The sequence below is a fragment of the Delphinapterus leucas genome, chromosome 17 (assembly GCF_059928025.1).
Source record: "Delphinapterus leucas isolate spDelLeu-1000000601 "Yukka" chromosome 17, BTC_Dleu_Yukka2, whole genome shotgun sequence".
NCBI classification, from domain to species: Eukaryota; Metazoa; Chordata; class Mammalia; order Artiodactyla; family Monodontidae; genus Delphinapterus; species Delphinapterus leucas.
Genome location: NC_143145.1, coordinates 43303329 through 43322590, shown reverse-complemented (window position 1 = coordinate 43322590; position 19262 = coordinate 43303329). Strand labels below are relative to the sequence as shown.

General features: G+C 36.0%; 1 protein-coding gene across 1 annotated transcript in view; it reads left to right on the top strand.

The window, feature by feature from the left end:
* The first annotated feature begins 726 nt into the window (after positions 1-726).
* Positions 727-19262, top strand: part of CIBAR1 (CBY1 interacting BAR domain containing 1) — a 25524-nt gene continuing 6988 nt past the window's right edge. The window contains exons 1-7 of the mRNA XM_022584804.3: positions 727-924; positions 1463-1697; positions 3932-4000; positions 4973-5074; positions 7983-7988; positions 9192-9296; positions 18130-18243. Of these exons, the coding sequence (XP_022440512.1) occupies positions 899-924; positions 1463-1697; positions 3932-4000; positions 4973-5074; positions 7983-7988; positions 9192-9296; positions 18130-18243 (657 nt within the window). The 5' untranslated portion in view covers positions 727-898. The remainder of the gene's footprint in view (positions 925-1462; positions 1698-3931; positions 4001-4972; positions 5075-7982; positions 7989-9191; positions 9297-18129; positions 18244-19262) is intronic.

Genomic DNA, 19262 nt, shown 5'->3' with positions numbered 1-19262 from the left:
GACACAGTACAAAATCAACAGAATACACGACTTTGGAAGGGGGCCCTAACGCTGTCTGGAAGAGGGAAGGGTGCAAGTTGTGACGGGAGGGTTCTTGAAAAAAATAAAGCCTAGATTTAGTCCTGATGGTGTTTACTTGGAAGAGCAGCAGAAGCGAAGGCCAAGGATAGGGGGTTTCGTTTGTTACTTATCTCGGGTTATATCGCAAAGGTTTAAGTGTCTCCTCATCAAACTCTAAGGCCCTTCAGGGCCGGGAAGGTTACGGGCGGGGAGGAGATTCTTATCTTTGTATTATTCCCAGTGTCGAACATTATTTTTTCCACAAAATGGGAACTCGGTAAATATTTGCTGAATAAGTGAAAAGCTGAATAAATGAATAAGGCGGAAAGAGCCCACAAGTTCGGCTTCAACACAGAGAAGTGGACAAGATGAGCAGTTTCTAAGACTCAGCGTCGCATAAGCAGAGACTGGCCCCACTGGCCTCCAGCTTTCCCTCCCTGCTCGTTACCGTTTGACCCGCTTTTCTCCTGTTTTGCTCACAGTCCAGCATGTAGGGACGGAGGCGGGAGTTTGGTGGCGCGTTGCCGCAGGACGCGGAGAGGTCCGGCAGCCCCCAGCCTTCCACCGCGTTCCAGACGCTCGCGCGGGCAGGAGCGCGCAGGTGGACGCGCCGGCCTGTGAGCGCGGGTGCACTCCGATGCACCTCTCTCGCTTCCGCGCTCCGGGAAGCCGGCGCCGACCGCGCGGGCGCGCGCCGCGTTGCCGTGGAAACGCCGGGGCCGCCGCGGCGGCGCGTGGGGCGGGCTCTCGGGCTCTCGCGACCCCGCGCACGCCCGGGCGTTTCGGAACCCCTGTCTTTGGGCCCCAGCCCCGGGTCTCCGACCGTGCGCGAGGCAAGATGTTGAGGCGCAGCTTGGAAAACCGGTAACAGCCCCGGGGCCGCAGCTGCCCAGGGCCGCCACACGCGAGGGCTCGGGTTGGGGAGTGTGGAGCCTTCCTCCGTGGGCCTCCGCGCCGAGCTGCGGCGCGGGGCCGGGGGCTGGACAGTAGCCGCCGCGCTCTGGGGCCTACCTCCCTGGGCTGCGACGAGCCCCGGTGGCCGGCCCTCACGCTCCCCAGGCGCCAGCCCCCGCACTGCCGCGGGCGGTGCAGACGCCGGGTGGCAGCCGGGCGCCCGGGCATTATGGCGCGGAGCTGCCCCGGGAGCCGCCACCCCGCAGTGGCGCCGCCGACCGGAGCCAGGCCTCTTCGTGCGCCTGCACTGTGGGATGTGGAGGCCAGGCCCCGAATGGGGACCTAGAGGAGGAGGATCGGCCTTGGGAGATGGTGGGATCTTTGAAGGTTTGCGCCGTCGAAGCTGCAGAATACCCCGGGAGTATTGGCATAATCAAATTAACGTGAAGATGAAGCCATCTCATCTCAAATGAGAATGATTTGCTTTTTGTGTCACCTTTTTCTCTAGGGATGCTCAAACCAGACAACTGCAAGATGCTGTCACAAATGTGGAGAAGCACTTTGGAGAGCTGTGCCAAATCTTTGCTGCTTATGTGCGGAAAACTGCCAGACTGCGAGACAAAGCAGACCTCCTGGTGAATGAAATCAACGTGTATGCCTCTACAGAGACCCCGAAGTTAAAGCAGGGCCTGAAAACCTTTGCTGATGAGTTTGCCAAACTTCAGGATTATCGACAAGCAGAGGTATGGAGTGAAGTCACACCGTCATGTTATGAATGAGCCCTGACGTAGTGGACCGAGGAGCCCTGAAGACTTGTAATCTACGTAACTGCAGTGGCGAACACACTCTTGATGATAAACGTACCTTTTCATGTCGGTAACATTGTGTAAGTCTATTAAAGGGACGCTTCCTGTGATTTTACCGTTTTGAAACTAAACTCTAGGGTGTCTTGAAGTACTGAATTTCCCCACCTTACTTGCCAACTTTTGGCCATGGGGTGGCTATTTGCAGGGCGTAGTAAACGTAGTACCCCAGGGCAAGAAAAGGAGCATGATTTGTGTCTTGTGTGCAGGTAGGTATATTTTAAAGTATATATGGAGATGGAAGATGTTGGAAGTGGTAATGTGAGTGAATAAGTAGTAAATGAACAAAAGATTTTTGTTGCTGCTTCCATGCTCTGGAAAGTTGACCAATGTTTCATTGAAAGGCGGGGGGGAGGCGGGGGCAGAGGGGGAGTACAGTATTATTAATTCTAGTCACCATGGTATTATGCATACAAACCAGTAGTGAAATTTTGTGGAGTTTTTTGTTTTTTTGTGGGTTTTTTTTGCTTTGGGGTGGGGGAGGGAAGAAGGTGGTGTTGTAATTGTTTAAATTGTTAAAGCCCATTTACTTTAATACCTCATCAGTACTTTCACTTATATTTACTTCAGGATTCAAGATACAGGTCAGAAATTTTAACTTTTAACTTGTCAGAAGTTGCCCAATTAGAGCTGCATTGCTTCTTTTGTACTTTTCTCATCAGTGCTTTTCTTCCTTTTTAAAAGCCTAAAACAGAAATTTCAATTATCAAAAAAACCTCAGAATCAAAAAGAAGATAATGATCTTTGAACCTATAACTGCTAATCATACAGAAATTTGAGTAGTAATTACTTTTGGGGCTACTTTGGGGGAAAATGTTTCGTTCTTGTCATATGATATTTATTCTGTAATAAGCAACTCTCAGTTATGTGTAACTGGGAACTTAATGTTTCAAAAGTAGTTTATACTCACAGATAATACTAGAACCCTACGTTAGCCAATAATTTCAGTGCCCCTTTCTAGAAAACGTTTATGCTATTTATCAAATAGCAAACTGAATTGATTTACATTTGTTTTTTTTATTTCACTTGCTTACCAAATGGTGGAGGTGCTAAAGAACAATGAACAAAAGGTAGGCTACAAAAAGGAGAACAGAAAAAAAGACTTGGCTAATCTTTACACTGAATAATCAGTGTATGGATTATTTGAAATGGAATAAATAATCCTGAGTATTCATGGATTTGATTTTAGGATTCCTAATATTTAAATGCTCAATGAGAACTTGATCTTTTCCATTTTCCTAAAATTTTTTAAAATGAAACATTCATATACATTCTGTTTATAGAAACTAAACAAAAATGAATATGAAGTGATATACACTCACTGATTATATAAACCTGTATCATCAAAAAAAAAGCCTTTTTCCTGCTACAAAAGTAATACATGTTCATTTTAAACAATTAAATACATGTCATCTTGTATTAGCTATCCTGAAAAAGAAAATTTTAATGTCCAGGAGTTATTTTTCTTATGCTATAATTACATACTTGCCTTAAAAAAAAAATCTGTTTCTTTAGTGCCTTCCACTAGTGCTATTAGTAAAAGGAGAAATTACTCAAAATCTGATAAATATTGTAATGTTTAAGAAAAACGGTTTAATTCTAAATAAAAGAGAGATCCACCATACAGTATAACAGCTCAGAAACACTATTTATCTTGTTCTCTAAGTGGTCTGTAGGCTTTTTTGCTTTTGAGGATTGTGTTGTTTTAAATGTTTCCAATATGCTATATTTTTCAGCTTTGATTTTCTTATCTGGAAGGTTGGGCTTTTACATTTCGGATATAATGTATGTAAAGTATCCATCCAAGTATTAAACACACTGAAAGTGGTAGCTGCAATAAAATTTGAGGTGTCTTAAAACTTACCAAAAGCTTTTATTGCTACTGCACAGCTTAACAGTTTTTAATGTATTTGAGTTTAGGTTCTGAGTCTTATCAATTTCTGGTGGTTATTCTTTTATTTATAAAGGTAACTGACATTTTAATTTTAAAAATTTCAAATATTAATCGGTGTAGTAATTATGTTCAGGTTTGACAGCACAGGTTTTATTTCAGAATTTACATTTTGATATGTCTATGTTTCTTTTCAGTTATATTTTATAATAATTTTCAATAGGTTGAAAGACTTGAAGCCAAAGTAGTTGAACCTTTGAAAGCTTATGGAACCATTGTAAAAATGAAACGAGTAAGTAAATTCATTTTTTTCTACTATTATTAGGTATTCTGGCAAAACATATGAGGTTTCCAATAACTGTCCTTTTAATAAAAGGTACAGAGTAGTGTTTAGTGATTCTTTTTACATACTCTGAAGTATTCTTAGAACTTTGAGAATAAGGAAGTATTTTTATATACTACTGTAGCATCATAAAGGCAGTTTTGTTTATTATGGAAACTTTAAAATATTTAATATTTATATTCATGAAGAACATATGGACAGAAATTATTTTACTAAATGAATTTGTTTATATTTTTGTTTTAAAGCAGGCGATAACATGTAAACTAAAAATGAATGTGACAAAGTTTTTTTTTCTTAATTTTTTTGAGGTATAATTGACATATATTAGTTTCAAGTGTACAACGTAACGATTTGATGTTTGTATATATTATGAAATAGTCACAATAAGTCTAGTTAACATCTGTCATGATACATAGTTACAAATTTTTTTTTCTTGTGATGAGAACTTTTAAGATCTAGTCTCCTAGCAACTTTCAAAATGCAGTACAGTATTATTAATTCTAGTCACCAGGGTATACATTACATTCCCAAAGTTCTATTTTTTAAATCAACTTTATTGAGGTATAATTTACATGCAGTAAAATGCTCCTGTTTTAAATGTACACTGAGTTTTAATAAATGTGTATACATCTGTAACTACCACCACAATCAAAATTTTATGTGTGTGTATATACATATATATAAATATATATATAGTTTTGCATTGAAATTGTGTCATTATTTGAGAGGATATTAAACTACACACATGCACACAGTCTCACACAAAAAGACACACACTGATTATGCAGTAGTAATAATTCCTGTGGTAATGATGCCTGGATCAAATAGGGAGTGTTCTTCCCTTCTTAAAACAGAGAAGTGTATATTTTACTACTTAAATAAGAGATTTTTATTAACAAAAAGAAAAATGCCTGTTTGCAGGATGACCTCAAAGCAACATTAACAGCAAGGAATCGAGAAGCTAAACAGTTAACTCAGTTAGAAAGAACACGTCAGAGAAACCCATCTGATCGACATGTTATTGTATCCTTTGAATTTGGGTCTTTAAAAAGATATTTTGTAAGGTATGCAGTACAGAAGTAAGTATATATGGAAATGATGTATTTCTACTTTAAATGTGCAAAGAATATGAATGTAAAGTTTGAAAAGAAACACATGCATTTACAAATTCTCACTATGGAAATTAGCTAATTTTAAAGAGAATACACAACTTAATTCAGTCTTATGTTGTTTTCCACAAGATATTCAAAATATAAAACACTCATAAGTGTAGATGTTTTTATAAAGAATAAATACAAAATTCTAAGATTTTTTACATAAATGATGACTAAATATTAATTATAAAGTTAAAGACCTATCATTAATCCTAATATATCAGTGCCTTCTCAGCCCTGCATTTGAGAAAAGGAAGGAACAATAATTTTTTTCCTGGTAAAATTCCCTTCATCTTAAAAAACAACAGCTATGTGAAACCACAATTATGACTTCCAGCCAAAGACCCTCAGGAGATTCAAGAGTATAATTGAGGTCCACAGCTGGACACAGATCTAAATAGGAGTGTCTACTGTAACAAGGTTCTTCTGTTCAGAATGATTATTTGTTAAACTAGAATGTGCCTTGTTCAAAACTAAACAGGGACTTCCCTGGTGATGCAGTGGTTAAGAATCCGCCTGCCAGTGCATGGGACACGGGTTCGATCCCTGGTGAGGGAAGATCCCACATGCTGCGGAGCAACTAAGCCCGTGCACCACAACTACTGAGCCTGCGCTATAGAGCCCATGAGCCACAACTACTGAAGCCCGCGCACCTAGAGCCCATGTTCTGCAACAAGAGAAGCCACTGCAATGAGAAGCCGGTGCACCACAAGGAAGAGTAGCCCTTGCTCACTGTAACTAGAGAAAGCCCACATGCAGCAACGAAGACCCAATGCAGCCATAAATAGATAAATAGTTAGATAAATAAATTAACTAAATAAAGAAAATAGCATCTGGCTAATTGCCAGCAACTGGGATAGGTGCAGTTGTATATAAAGTACTAACTTATCCCACTGCCTCTTTTTCCCATTCCTTGTGTCTCCTCCCTACTTCCTTAAGGTTTTTTACAGCCCACCTTTGCCAGAAACCACATGAGGATTGACTCTTTGGGGACATTTGAGGTTCCAGAACACCTCCATTTCTGAGGGGAATCCCTTGATTAGTGATTTTGGGCTGCACCAACAGCCTGGTCCTCCTTCCTTTGGACCAAATATAGATACGCCCAACCTTGTAATAAAAATGGGCAGCCACATGTCTGGTATCTACAAACTGGAGATTATAGAGTCTGGGTTTCAAGCAAGTCAGACAAACTACAGAATGCTGGAAAATCTGACTGACAACTATGGACTAAGGCAGAGACTAGGGAATATCACCAGTTTTTAAGAATCAAGCCAGAGGTCAAAATTTTGCTGCTTTGTTTGGAGGAGGGGAGAGTACATAAGGGCAGAAAAAATGTCACATCTGGAATCTTGAGGAGGTGGTAAGATTGATTCAGGGGTATTGCTATGGACACTCGATGTGGAAATAAATGTCTTCCTAAGACAGACGCCTCTGACTTTGGTACTTTGCTGTAAACACTGCTGTGGAGGAGGCTGTCTTATACCATAGACAGAGCAGGTCAGGAGTTCACACAGGGGGAGATAAAGCAGCAACTGAATAGATTATGGCTGTAGATGAATTGCCACACTCAGTGGGAAAGGTGTAGGACTCCAGTGGATTTTGACAACCTGAAACCAGAAAATAAAGGACAGTCTACATATAAATGCATTCACTATAAATATAAAGATATTCTGTCATAGCATCATAGAATATTTACCAGGATAGACCCTTAAAATTCATCTGATCTTCAAAAGAAGTACATTAAAGTTTAGTATATAAAATAAAAGAGTAGTTCTGGTATAAGAGGATGGGGTAAAGAAGAATCCCAGTGTTCTGCCTGGACCCCCTAAGGCCCCTGGTGGCTTCTGAAAAAGCTTCTTGCAACAGTTAGAAAAACACCAATCTGGCTCACTCTTTTATAAGCCATTTTGCACTCATGACTAATTTCATTAAATATACTGATATCCTTATTCATAAAGTTGTATCACAGTATTTTAATCAAAAGTATCTCCTACCCAAATTGGTATGTTATAGGATTTTGAAGAATTTTCAACAAAAGGAAGAAACAAATCTGTATCCACTTTGCTAAAAATAGCTGTGTGAATTTGGGCACGTGGCTATGCCCGAGTAAAAGGATTTGAGACTAAGAAATGAATCGTAGTTGCTGGAGTGTGGTAGAAGGTTAAGATACCCATGTCCCAGCTGTGGCTTCTGCTTCCCTGCTCTTTGCTAATTTAGCCAACTCTACCTACCCTTCCAGATTTTAAAATGAAACTGTCAGTAAACGGGGAGGGAAAAGACGTTAAGTCAAAAGTAAGTAGTCACGGTAAAGAATTTCACAAGTCACATGTACTGAACAGTATTAGAAAAATAGTCTGCTTGAATATTCTCATTAGTAAAAGGTTAACATGCATCATAACTGTTAGAAATTTTTTCATAATAAATCCTGTGATAGTTATATTTTTAAAATTCTGAAAATCAGTAATAAAGAGAATTGTTTTTGATTACTGGTTATGATTAAAAGCATAAAAGCTTGCATGGATTTAAAGAAAACTTTATACCCTATATAGCAAATGTACACACACAGAGATATATATAAATAAGTTTTAAATGCTTAGTTTCTTGAAATTGTATATCTGAATTAACCTAGTTGTAAGAGTATATAATCAGTATAAAGTTATGATTAATGTATAATCTAATTGCAAGAAGATATAATTCTATAATAGCATATGATTTTAATTTATTGGAAGAAATTGTTCTACTTGAAATGTATTTTTTTCCTTTATGAAAAATTTCAGTCACAGGTGGGTAATAAAGTGATGTGTGAAGAGATGGACCCCTATAGTAAACCTTTTTACTTATTTCAATTTATACATTTTCTTGAAAAAGAAAGCAAAGGCTTAAATGTCATAATATTATGTTTCACAAAACTTTGATTCACAACTGCAAATTTTTCCTATGGAGTAAATATTAAGATGATGATATGTGATACTTTTGAGTAAACATAATACTAACATAGGAAACAACATTATTAGAAAGAGTTTAATCAGAAAATTGGGCCATGTTTTTAAAAATATGTTATTGTTTAACAAAAAATTTTAAATATTTTGGGGCAAACTGTTGTCCTTAAAGAGATGATTTTTTTAAAGAGAAATACATGATTAGATTGGAAATGTTCTGCACTTTACAGCACTGTAGCCACTAGCTATATATATGACTATTGAGCTCTTGAAATGGCAACTAGAGTAACCAGTTTTTTAATTTACATTTGATTTTAATTAATTTAAATGTAAATAGCTACATGTTGCTAGTGGCCACCGTATTGATTGTACAACATGGATCTAGATAGTATGAGTACTTTGAAGGAAAGTATTAGATTTTCCATCTAATTTATTAGTTGCTGGTATATATTTTTTGTAATAAGCATTAACTAAGTAATAGTGTAGTATTGTTAGCTTATAAGAAGAATATACAAATAGAAAATCCATGCTGAAATAAATATTTGTAGTGTATATTCTACTCTACCTGATTAGGATATTACAGAAGTAGAAACATTTCATGCATTTGGAGAACTAGAAGATTGAAAATACTTAAGTATTTGGGGGGAGAAAGGGTTAAAGGGGAGAGAGATAGTGAGGAGAAAAGAGTATGATAAATGGCAGAGACAGTGAAATATGTGAAAGCAGTAGAAAATATAGAAAATTGTTTTACAGTAAATCATCCAAGGGTGATATAGAAATAAAATGATTTTGTATGCAGAAAGGGAAGGAATTTTTGTTTTCTTTTGTTTGAGATCATGAATCATGTCACCTGAAAGATTTAAAGTTCTTTATTCTGCATGTGCTTATCGTATAGATCGTTTTACTTTATGTGGTAAAATATATTTTGAATGATTGACGCTGTTATGGCAAAAAGCCAGTACCGCAGTGGTAGCGTTTACAAAAAGACTCAGTCAAATGGATTCTGACTTGAGTTTTTCCTGTACTTTGGCGGGGACACTTTTGTAGGCAGAAACTGAATTACAAAGGGCCACAATGGATGCTGCTCGAACAACTCGCCATCTGGAGGAGACTATTGACAGCTTTGAAAAGCAGAAAATAAAGGATATAAAGGTAACAAAGTAACTGTTAAGGTTCAAAATATGTTTTCTAACCTTATTTTTTATTTAAATTTATGACAAATTTAAATTACTGATTTTTTGAGTCCATAAATAGTCTGTGTGAAAAAGATGTAAACAGAAACATATCAAATATTATTTTCTTATGGAAACAATGGTATTTAAAGGGGCTCCATTCCCAACCAAAGGCCAGATATCCAAATGTTATTACAAATAGTGTTAATCACAGAAAAATGACATTTATTATGTTTTTATGTATCAGGTACGGCTCCAGGCACTTTACATAAATTATCTTTTAATCTTTACAGCAACCCCATGAAAGTGAGGTGGTGTTATCATATATTATGTAAAAAAAAAAAAATTAAGCAGAGATATAAAGTAACCTTTCTGAAGTATCATAGCCAAAAGTCTGAACTATAAACCAATTAATGTATTTTAAAAATCTGTGCTTTCCATTATGATACACTATCACTAATTTTTATAGCTTATAGGTTTCTAATACGTACATATTATCAAATAATTAAGAGTAGCTAACCACATAAACTTGCATCCACCATGGTATGGTATCACAAGAATTGACTTATTATAACACATCAGTAGATATTCAGGATCATGGACTTGAGAAGGTCTTCAGTGACTTTCTCATAGGCATCTTGGAAAGATTTGGAGGATTACTTATGATCACGTTTATGGCCTTTAAAACAAGTCATCTAAGGATGCCTTTTGGCTCACTGCAAATTTTCCTGGAACAGCTTTTAAAGAAAAGTATTTTTTGTCATTTTAATAACTTATTAACAAAGAAAATATCCTGCCTTCAAAAGTTACGTTCTTATCAATAAAATAGGCATTATCTGCCACTTAATTGTATCATTTCTCTCTACAATCCATGAAACAACATTCATTTGCCCTTTTATTTTTTTTTAATTTCCTATCATAGTTTCATAGGATTTCAGAACTTTGATTTTTCTGATAGCCAGGCTCAAACGTCTCTACTTTGGTCCTGAAGATTAAAAAAATTTTTTAAAAAATGTAAGCCTTTCAATTCACTCTGCACCCTGCTGTGTAGATTGCTACTCAGGAAGAGCACCTCAGGAGCTGCCCTGAGACAAACCCTTTTACCGACATAGAAGAGTGTGGGCAGGGCATTACATTTTACAACTGCTGACATCCTCTCTCAAATTGAGGGAGAAGGGAAGGAAGATTAAAATAATTGGCTTTAATCTGAAAAATGAGATTGGACACTTGTGAGGTATGTCTGATTCATTGCCACCTAAGTAAGGGCTTCTTTAGTGACTTGGGAGCCTGATTCCTCACTTTACCACTGTTCTTCATGCCTAAAAACTTCTCTTTTACACATGGCAATCTGTGTCTCTGATCTTTAGGCTCACTTCAGTGTTCCATCTGCATGCTGGCCAACTCTACAGGTGTTTTTAATCCCATGAGCATCACCAATTACAAAACGGGCAGAGACAGTGAGTGCAGAATTCCCAATTACAATTCCTACGACCTGGGATTTCCTGAAGCAGTAGGACATGGAGTAAGGGACTGCACAGTGGATGGTGCACAGAGAAGAAAAGGGCTTCCAAGCTTCTCTCTTGGCCTGCTATATCATGACCCTGGAAGAGGGAAGTCTTGTGGTGGTCACAAAAAAAGAAGACAGGAAAAACCTACTTTTTTAAAAATGGAGAGAGAATTCATATACCATACAATTCTCCTATTTAAAATGTACAGCTCAGTGGTTTTTAGTGTGTTCAGATATGTACAACCATCATCACTCAATTTTAGAACATTTTTATCATCTCAAAGTGAGGCCTAGTACACTTTAACTTTTACCTTCCTGCTCCCCCAGCCCTCACCCCCAGCCTAAGCAACCATCACTAATCTCACGTCTCTTTGGATTTGGCTATTCTGAACATACATTTCATATGAATGGAATCATAAAATACATGGCTTTTGTAACTGGCTTCTTTCACTTAGCATGCTTTCAGGGTTTAGCCATAGTGTAGTATGTATCAGTATCTCATTCCTTTTTATGGTGGAATAATATTCCATTGTATGGATATTAAGCACATTATGTTTATCTTTTCATCAGTTGATGGACTTTCGGATTGTTTCTACCTTTTGGCTATTATGATTAATGATATAAACATTCATGGACAAGTTTTTGTATAGACATATTTTCATTTCTCTTGGACATTTCATTTCAGTTCAACCATATAACCTGTTGAATTGCTGGTTCATATGGTAACTCTGTCTTTAATTATGTGAGAAACTGCCGGACTGTTTTCCAAAGTGGCTGTGCCATTGTATTTCCCCACCAGTAGTATATGAGGGTTCCAGTTTCTCTGCATCCTCACCAATACTTGTTGTTCATCAGACTTTTTCATTATAGCCGTCCTAGTGGATGTAGAGTGGTACCTTATTGTGGTTTTGATTTGCATTTTCCTGCTGATGCTTATGGCCATTTGTATATCTTTTTTGAAAAAAGTGTCTATTCAGATCTTTTAATTGGGTTATCGTTTTTTATTGCATTTTAAGAGTTCTTTATATATTCTGGATACAGATCCCTTATCAGATATGTTTTGCAGTTATTTTCTTCCATTCTGTGAGTTCTTTTCACTATCTTGATGGTGTCCCTTGAAGCACAAAGCTTTTTAATTTTGATGAAGTCCAATTTATCTTTTTCTTTTGTTGCTTGTGCTTTTAGTGTCATATCTAAGGATCCATTGCCAAATCTGAGATTATAAATATTTATCCCTATGTTTTCTTCTAACACTTTTATAGTTTTCATTGTTAAGTCTTTTATGCATTTAATTTTCGTGTATCATGTGAGCTGAAGGTGTTAAACCCCATTCTTTTGCAAGTGACTGACTATCCAGTTGTTCCAGCACCATTTATTGAAGAGACTGTTCTTTTCTCATTGAAGTCTAGGCACTTTTGTTGAAAATCAGTTGATGTGGTTTTGTTTCTGAACTCCCATTCTTATTGATCTATGTCTATCCTTATGCCAGTACCACACTGTCCTGATTAATTAACAGTGCTTTGTAGTAACTTTTAAAATCAGGGTGTGTGAGTTCTATTTTGTTCCTTTTTAAGATTGTTTTTGCTATTCTGGATCTGTTGTAATTTGGTATGAATTTTAGAATCAGCTTGTCAGTTTCTACAAGTCAGCTGGGATGCTGACAGGGATTGCATCAAATCTGTAGGTCAATTTGAGGAGTACTGCCATCTTAAGATTAATTCTTCCAATCCATGAACATGGGCTGGTTTTCCATTTATTTAAATCATCCTTAATTTCTTTTAACAATGTTTATAAGTTTCAAAGTGTAGGTTTTGTGCTTTTCTTTAACTCTTTCCAAAGTATTTTATGATTATTGATGCTACTGTAAATGGAATTGTTTACTTGATTTCATTCCAGTTGTTCATTGCAAGTGCACAGAAATACCGTTGATTTTTGTGCATTGATCTTATATCTTGCAACCTTGCAAAACTCATTTATTAGGTCTGATAGTTTTTTGCAGATTCCTCAAGATTTTCTACGTACAAGATCATGTCATCTGTGAAAGTGTACACTTTTAATACAGGCCCCCATGACTCTAGCAAACTCCCAGAAATATGAGTTCCAGAGATTAATACCAGGGTCTGTTAAGGTTATGAATCTCTGTTCTGTATGTCTTTCCTCCTTACTGTCAAATTGTTCCTTTTCCAAGTTAGGCCTCATTTGAGATGTTTTATGATAAAGAGGGATGCACAGATCCTGTACCCAAAAGCCTCGAAAATCAGTCAGAAGGGTTACTTTACCACCCCCTTATTTCTAACAAAAACAATATTCAGATATTGCCATGTTGATTTTACCACTGACAAACACCTCTGTTTGTGAGATAAATTCTTGGAAAAGTCAAAACTGTTGATCCCGCTCATGTTTTGGGAGAATCAGACACAAAACATTTTTTTTTTTAAGAACATTCTTATTGTACCTGTTATCAGGCTACTGCTTCAGATGGAGGCAGAGCTTCTGGGTCTTTCTTTAACCTCCCTGGGGGTAGAAATGATTGGCAGTAGTGAGCACTGCTCATAACTGTATTAACTGTGTTTGAGGTGGGGTTTAATTGACAAGTCCATCTGAATTTTAGCAGCAGTATTAATTAGTAAGGTAGCACAATTTTTAGGAAAAGACTTTTGATAGGAACCTTGCAAAGAATCTGTCTTTCTGGGAAAAGCTGGTATGAACTTAGTTGTATAGAATGTGGAAGAAAACTCACAATCCTATTTGTTTCCCATGTAATGGAAAAAGTCATCAGTTATATGGTGTCAAGGGAATTTCTGACCTATGAAAACGATCTTGACCAGGGGTCACTCCTGGAACAGATAGGGACAGGAATTCAGTATTGGTAAAGTCGCTGACGTGAGCCAGAAATAGCTTCAAAACTTAATTTTTAGTAACTTTATTTTTCTTATAAATAAATATGAAATCACCATGACTTTTTTTCATAAAATTATTGAGAAAAATGTAATAATTCCACTGCTCAGAAATAAGCCGTTTTGGTTTCTATCCTTCCAGACTTTCTTTCTATGAAATATACTCAAGAAATATACTAATAAGAATAATAACAACAAATATTTCTTAGACATTAACTATGTCACACATTCTAAGCATTTTATATGGATTAACTCATTTCCTCCTCACAGTATCCTATGAGAAAGGTAATATTATTACCACTATACAGTTTTATTTAAATGGGGCCACACTATATGTAGCATCTTTTTAAAATTTAATATATCATGGATATATTTGTGCTGAGGAAACAAAGATCCATATTGTCCGTAATGGCACCCTCATATAGCATTTTGCTATATGGATATATCAGTTTATTTAACCAGCCCTCATCGATGGACATCTAGATTATTTTTGCAATTATAGATCTCGTTGCATCATTAAACATCAGCCTTTTTTCTGGTCCAGTTATTCTCTTGGGATAAATTACTAGAAGTGGCATTCTCATTCAAAGAGCATACACACTTTCAATTTGGATAGCTGTTTTTAACTTCTGTCCACAAAGCTTTAACTAGTTAACATTTCTGCAGAACCTTACGTGAGCACACCAATGTAACAATGACGAGTAGTAGTATTTTTAATAATAAAATAATCTAATAGGTGAAAAATCAGTATCATCTTAATTTGCTACAGTTACTACTGTTGAGGCAGAGTATTTTTTCATATATTTAATGACACATTTTTCTTTAGTAAATTACTCACATTTGACCTTAGCCTATATTTTTATTGAGTGTTGGCATTTTTCTTATTAATTTGTAAATATTCTTTATATTGAGAATATTAACCCATTATATTAAAGAGAAGATCTGTTGCAAATATATTTTCCCATTTTGCTGCTTATGGTATGTTTTTACCACCTTAAAGTCTTATTCTTGCTGCCAGATCTATTGATCTTCTCCTTTTTGATTTCTGCCTTGGTGTCATGCTTAGAAAGGAGTTTTCATCCCCAAGATTATATAATTATTTGCTTATATTTTCTTCCAGTGTTTGTATGATTTTTTAATATTTTAAATATTTCATTTTATGCAGTTGTATTCTGCTTATGGTATGAGGTAGATGTCTAACTTTATTATTTTCAAATGGATAGAAAGTTCTCCTGACATCATTTATTAAATAGCCTCTACTCTGGAGAGCTGTCATTTCCCATTTGCCAAAATTATTAACAAGACCTTTTATGACTTTTTTGTTAAATATCCTGCTTTCTAATTAAACCAGATGGAGGCTTTAATGTTATGATAAGGAACATTTTCTAATTTAGCTGGTTTACTCCTTGGACAATAAAAACAGCAAACTTGTGCTGAGCACTTACTCTAAGCCAGTTACCATACTGTACCTTTTCTTGGATTACATTTAATCCTTAAGGCAAAACCTAAGATGTTGAAATTAAGGAAAAAAGAACAAACTGTTTAATATTACACAGCTGATTTGTTTCCGTCTTGATTTGAACCCAGGTTTATCTTAATCCAGAGCCCCTATTTTAAACTACTAGGCTACCTACTTTGCAGAATACTTGCCGATGGGTAGAGAATTTCATATTAGCTCCCCCACCACCCCCACCAATAAAAATTAAGTACGTACCCAAATGGCCTTCTAGTCACACAAAATAAAATTGAAAATGAGGAAAAAAAAGTAATGTGTGAATGCCTCTGTCCCTGACCATACTGACCCATTCCAGATTAGCAGATTACATGAGATCATTGAAAGCTATGTTTATTTGAGGAAAATTTTTTCTAAATATGAATGGATCTTTCAAAGTTCCACCACCTTTCTGGTGACTCACTGAAATTATTTTATTTTAAAAACACAATGTTTTTATGTTCTTTCTTATACCAGTTGTCATCTGATTCTTCCTTGCTATTATCCTCCTCCTTTCTGCCCATTTTCCCATGTTTTATGAAATTCTATCAATAGCTAGAAAGAAAAAGTATAACTGGTAGTTTTTCCTTCTTACTATACTCAGGGATATAACTGTCCTCTCTGATAATCTTAAGGCTTCATGGTTCTTGGGTCAAAAATTCCAAGTCTGGAATACTACCTTAGCAATGCCACTGATTCTCCATCACTGTTTTTGACAGAAGAGTTAACAGGGCCATTCCCATCTTAAATAGATATATAGTATATGTTTTGTCAAGAAATAAAAGGTCAAACCATAAAGGATTAAACCAAAGTATCACAAAACTTGAGTGATTTTTCACTCATTGTTCCAAGTAGTAAATAATAGCCATTTACTAATTAAAGCTACTTCTTAAAATGTTTTCTATTACTAAGTGAAACTAAATTTTGAGACTGCAGAATGCTAACAGACTCAAAGTTGAGCTCTGTCTTTTAAAATGAGAGTGTAATAGATTCTTTTATCAGAGGATATGGATAAACCAAAATAATGTATCATTCTTCAGTGACAGACATACCAACATATTTTCAGGGCTTACTTATGAGCTAAGGGGAATATAACTCCTATAAAATGCTATTATTAAGAAATTGTTAGTTCAGAGATGACATCACATTCAGAGATTTTGGCATCAGGGATTTAATAACTGTATTCAAATATTCAAAAAATATTTTAAATTATTTTGAATTTTTTCCATATTCCTCAGTTACCACAGTGGAATAGACTTGAATTAAGCCTAAACCTACAGATTTAGGTGTAATAAGGCTGTAAATGTTTGGATTTCATTAGTTATTGAATAGTGTGCCAGTCTCTTAAAGATTTAGAATGTTCATTTGTAGAACTATTTAAAAAGAGGAGTAATACCCAATTTACTTGAGTGATTTAAGCTTAACCCCTTACTTTCTAGCTAGTCAACTATCTTAGGAAGACTGACAAGAGAAGTACCAACCCTAGTCAAAAGCCATTCTACCTCTAAGGTATTCCTATCTGGAGATTCTTGGTGTGGAATCCAAAGTTGCATCTTGGCATAATGCTGTTTATTAGTCAGTTGCCAGTCCAGTATACCAGAGCACTTTGTGACCTATATGAAGTGACAGTAAAGGTCATTGTCAGTTATAGTTATAAGTCATTTATCCCAGAGCCCAATCTTTGCATTTAGCCCTACATATGTGCTTGGCAGCTCAGAAGGGTTACTTTCAACTACAGATCTATTTCCACTGAGTAGCAATCAGAAGCCTGTTAGTTCTCCCTTAAATATTTTTCTAATCCTTAAGAATGGAGATGGAGAGGGGGGAAAAAAATCACAGGACACTAAGGGATATCTGTATGGCTACTTTGCAAGGTGCAGGACCACTCCTATCTGGGTGGTTAACACAGGAGAACAGAAATGAAGGAAAATGAGTATTTGACTATTGCCTTCTAGCCTAACCCATCTCATCTCTATTGCCCCTTAAAGGACAATGCTTGAATATTTTCTATCCTATTCTTATTCTGCCCACTTCTCTTTACATTAATGCTCTGATTTTTTATTTTGATAAGGGACAAGATAACAAAAGGATAGATCCTATTTTATTGAAAACTTGTCTGGCTTGTATACTTTCCCTACCCACCGATTATCTCACCTCTCCTTAGATCAACATGCACATCCTTATTCATTTCTCTTTGCTCATGACCTTCCCTACTGTAAGTTGTCATCATCATGCTCATAGAGTTTACCTGTAGTTTATTTTTAAAGGAAATGATTGATTCCAGCGAGAACAGCACGGTACAATGAGCAAGAGCTATAACTTTGAAGAATCAGATCTAAGTCTTAACATTATAGCTGTGAGCAACACTGGACAAGTCATATATTTGTAAGCTGGAAAGCTCTATGCAAATGTACGGTGCTATTATCAGTAGTAGGAATATCATTATTACCAAGTAATCCCTTTGTGGTTAGAGAATACAAGTATCATATAAATATGATGGGATAGAATTCTTGCCTAAAAAACATTCTTTTAAACATCAGTTGGAGTTGCTAAAAAAAAACAGCTTCAGTACTAAACTGCTTTAGCTAATACTTATAGGCACTGAGCAACAGAGTACATAATGACATACATTTTAGTCAAATCTTTTTTAAAATCATAAATATCTAATAGAAGAACCGACTAAAAAAGGGAAGTAAATAATAAGATAGGAAATATTTTGTGTAATTTTAAAGTTTTGCTGCAGAAGGTCTTTGCAACTACTTTTATTCCAGTTATCTTTTGTACTTCATCTGCCCTGTGGAAAAACAAGACACCTCTGTATCTCATAAAATGCCAAGACTATATAGTAAGGAATAAATTTACTAAATTCATGAAGCAGTTTATATGATTGTTTAAATTCAAATCCTTGTTCTTTTAGACTATATTTTCAGAATTTATCACTATCGAAATGTTATTTCACGGCAAAGCTTTAGAGGTCTACACTGCTGCCTACCAAAATATACAAAAGATTGATGAAGAAGAAGATTTAGAGGTAAGACTACGTCCATCTAAGCTCAGTTCTTCTATTGATATGGAAATGTTTAAAAGAAAGCATTAGTTTGGGTAAAAATATCTTAAATTAGAACACTACATGGTTTAGATGTTATTGTATGCAGTTCCAAATAGCTGAACCTGTATGACTTCCTATTTATTTCTATTTATTTTTTAACTGTTCAAATTAACCATGGTAGAGTTCCAAGGATTAATCCAAGGATTAATACCTAGTAAAACATAGAAATAAAGCCATTACATGAAATAATGTATCATTTTGACTAGTGATATGTCACTTACATGTGCTAAAAATAGCATTTATTGATTTGAGCTAACATTTGAGTGTTTATGCCACAACACCCAAAGCTTTACCGGCATTTTCTCACTCACTCCTTTGATGTAGGTACTGTTATCATTCTCGTTTTACAACTAAAGAAACAGGTGTAGAGGTTTTAAGTAACTTAACTTGCCCTTGGCCACTTAGCTAGTAAATAGCAGAATCTGGCTTCTAACTAGTTTTGTGGGACTTAATCAGTAAGCTATGAAATAAATGTAGGTTTGCTTTGTACTGATAGTTAAACGCAAATAAATCTTACTGGCCAGCTAACATTAGAGCAATTAAATATCAAAGCCTGGTTTCAACAAGCTCACCTGTGGAGTTAATGTCCTACAAGCTTACCTTCCAAAAGGGGAAAAAAAGGCAAAGTATTTTTGCTGAAATAGATAAAATTCGAGATATTACTCTGTCTACAGTAGAAGTGAAAAAGGCCACGTACTCTCAAGATATAACCAGAATTTTGTATTAATAAGTGATAGAATTTGAGAGTGTCTGTCATTTCATAATTTTGAAGATTCCATTTTTTTTTTTAACTGAAGTATCTATAAAGAGATCCCCTGGGCCTTCACTTTCCACTACTCTACTGGTTCCAAGAAACTTGAATTCAGTAAAACCAGATTATAGCTTGGCCAAAATGAAGAAAAGTACATGTTTTAGTATGTGTATATACATTTTCCAGTGCC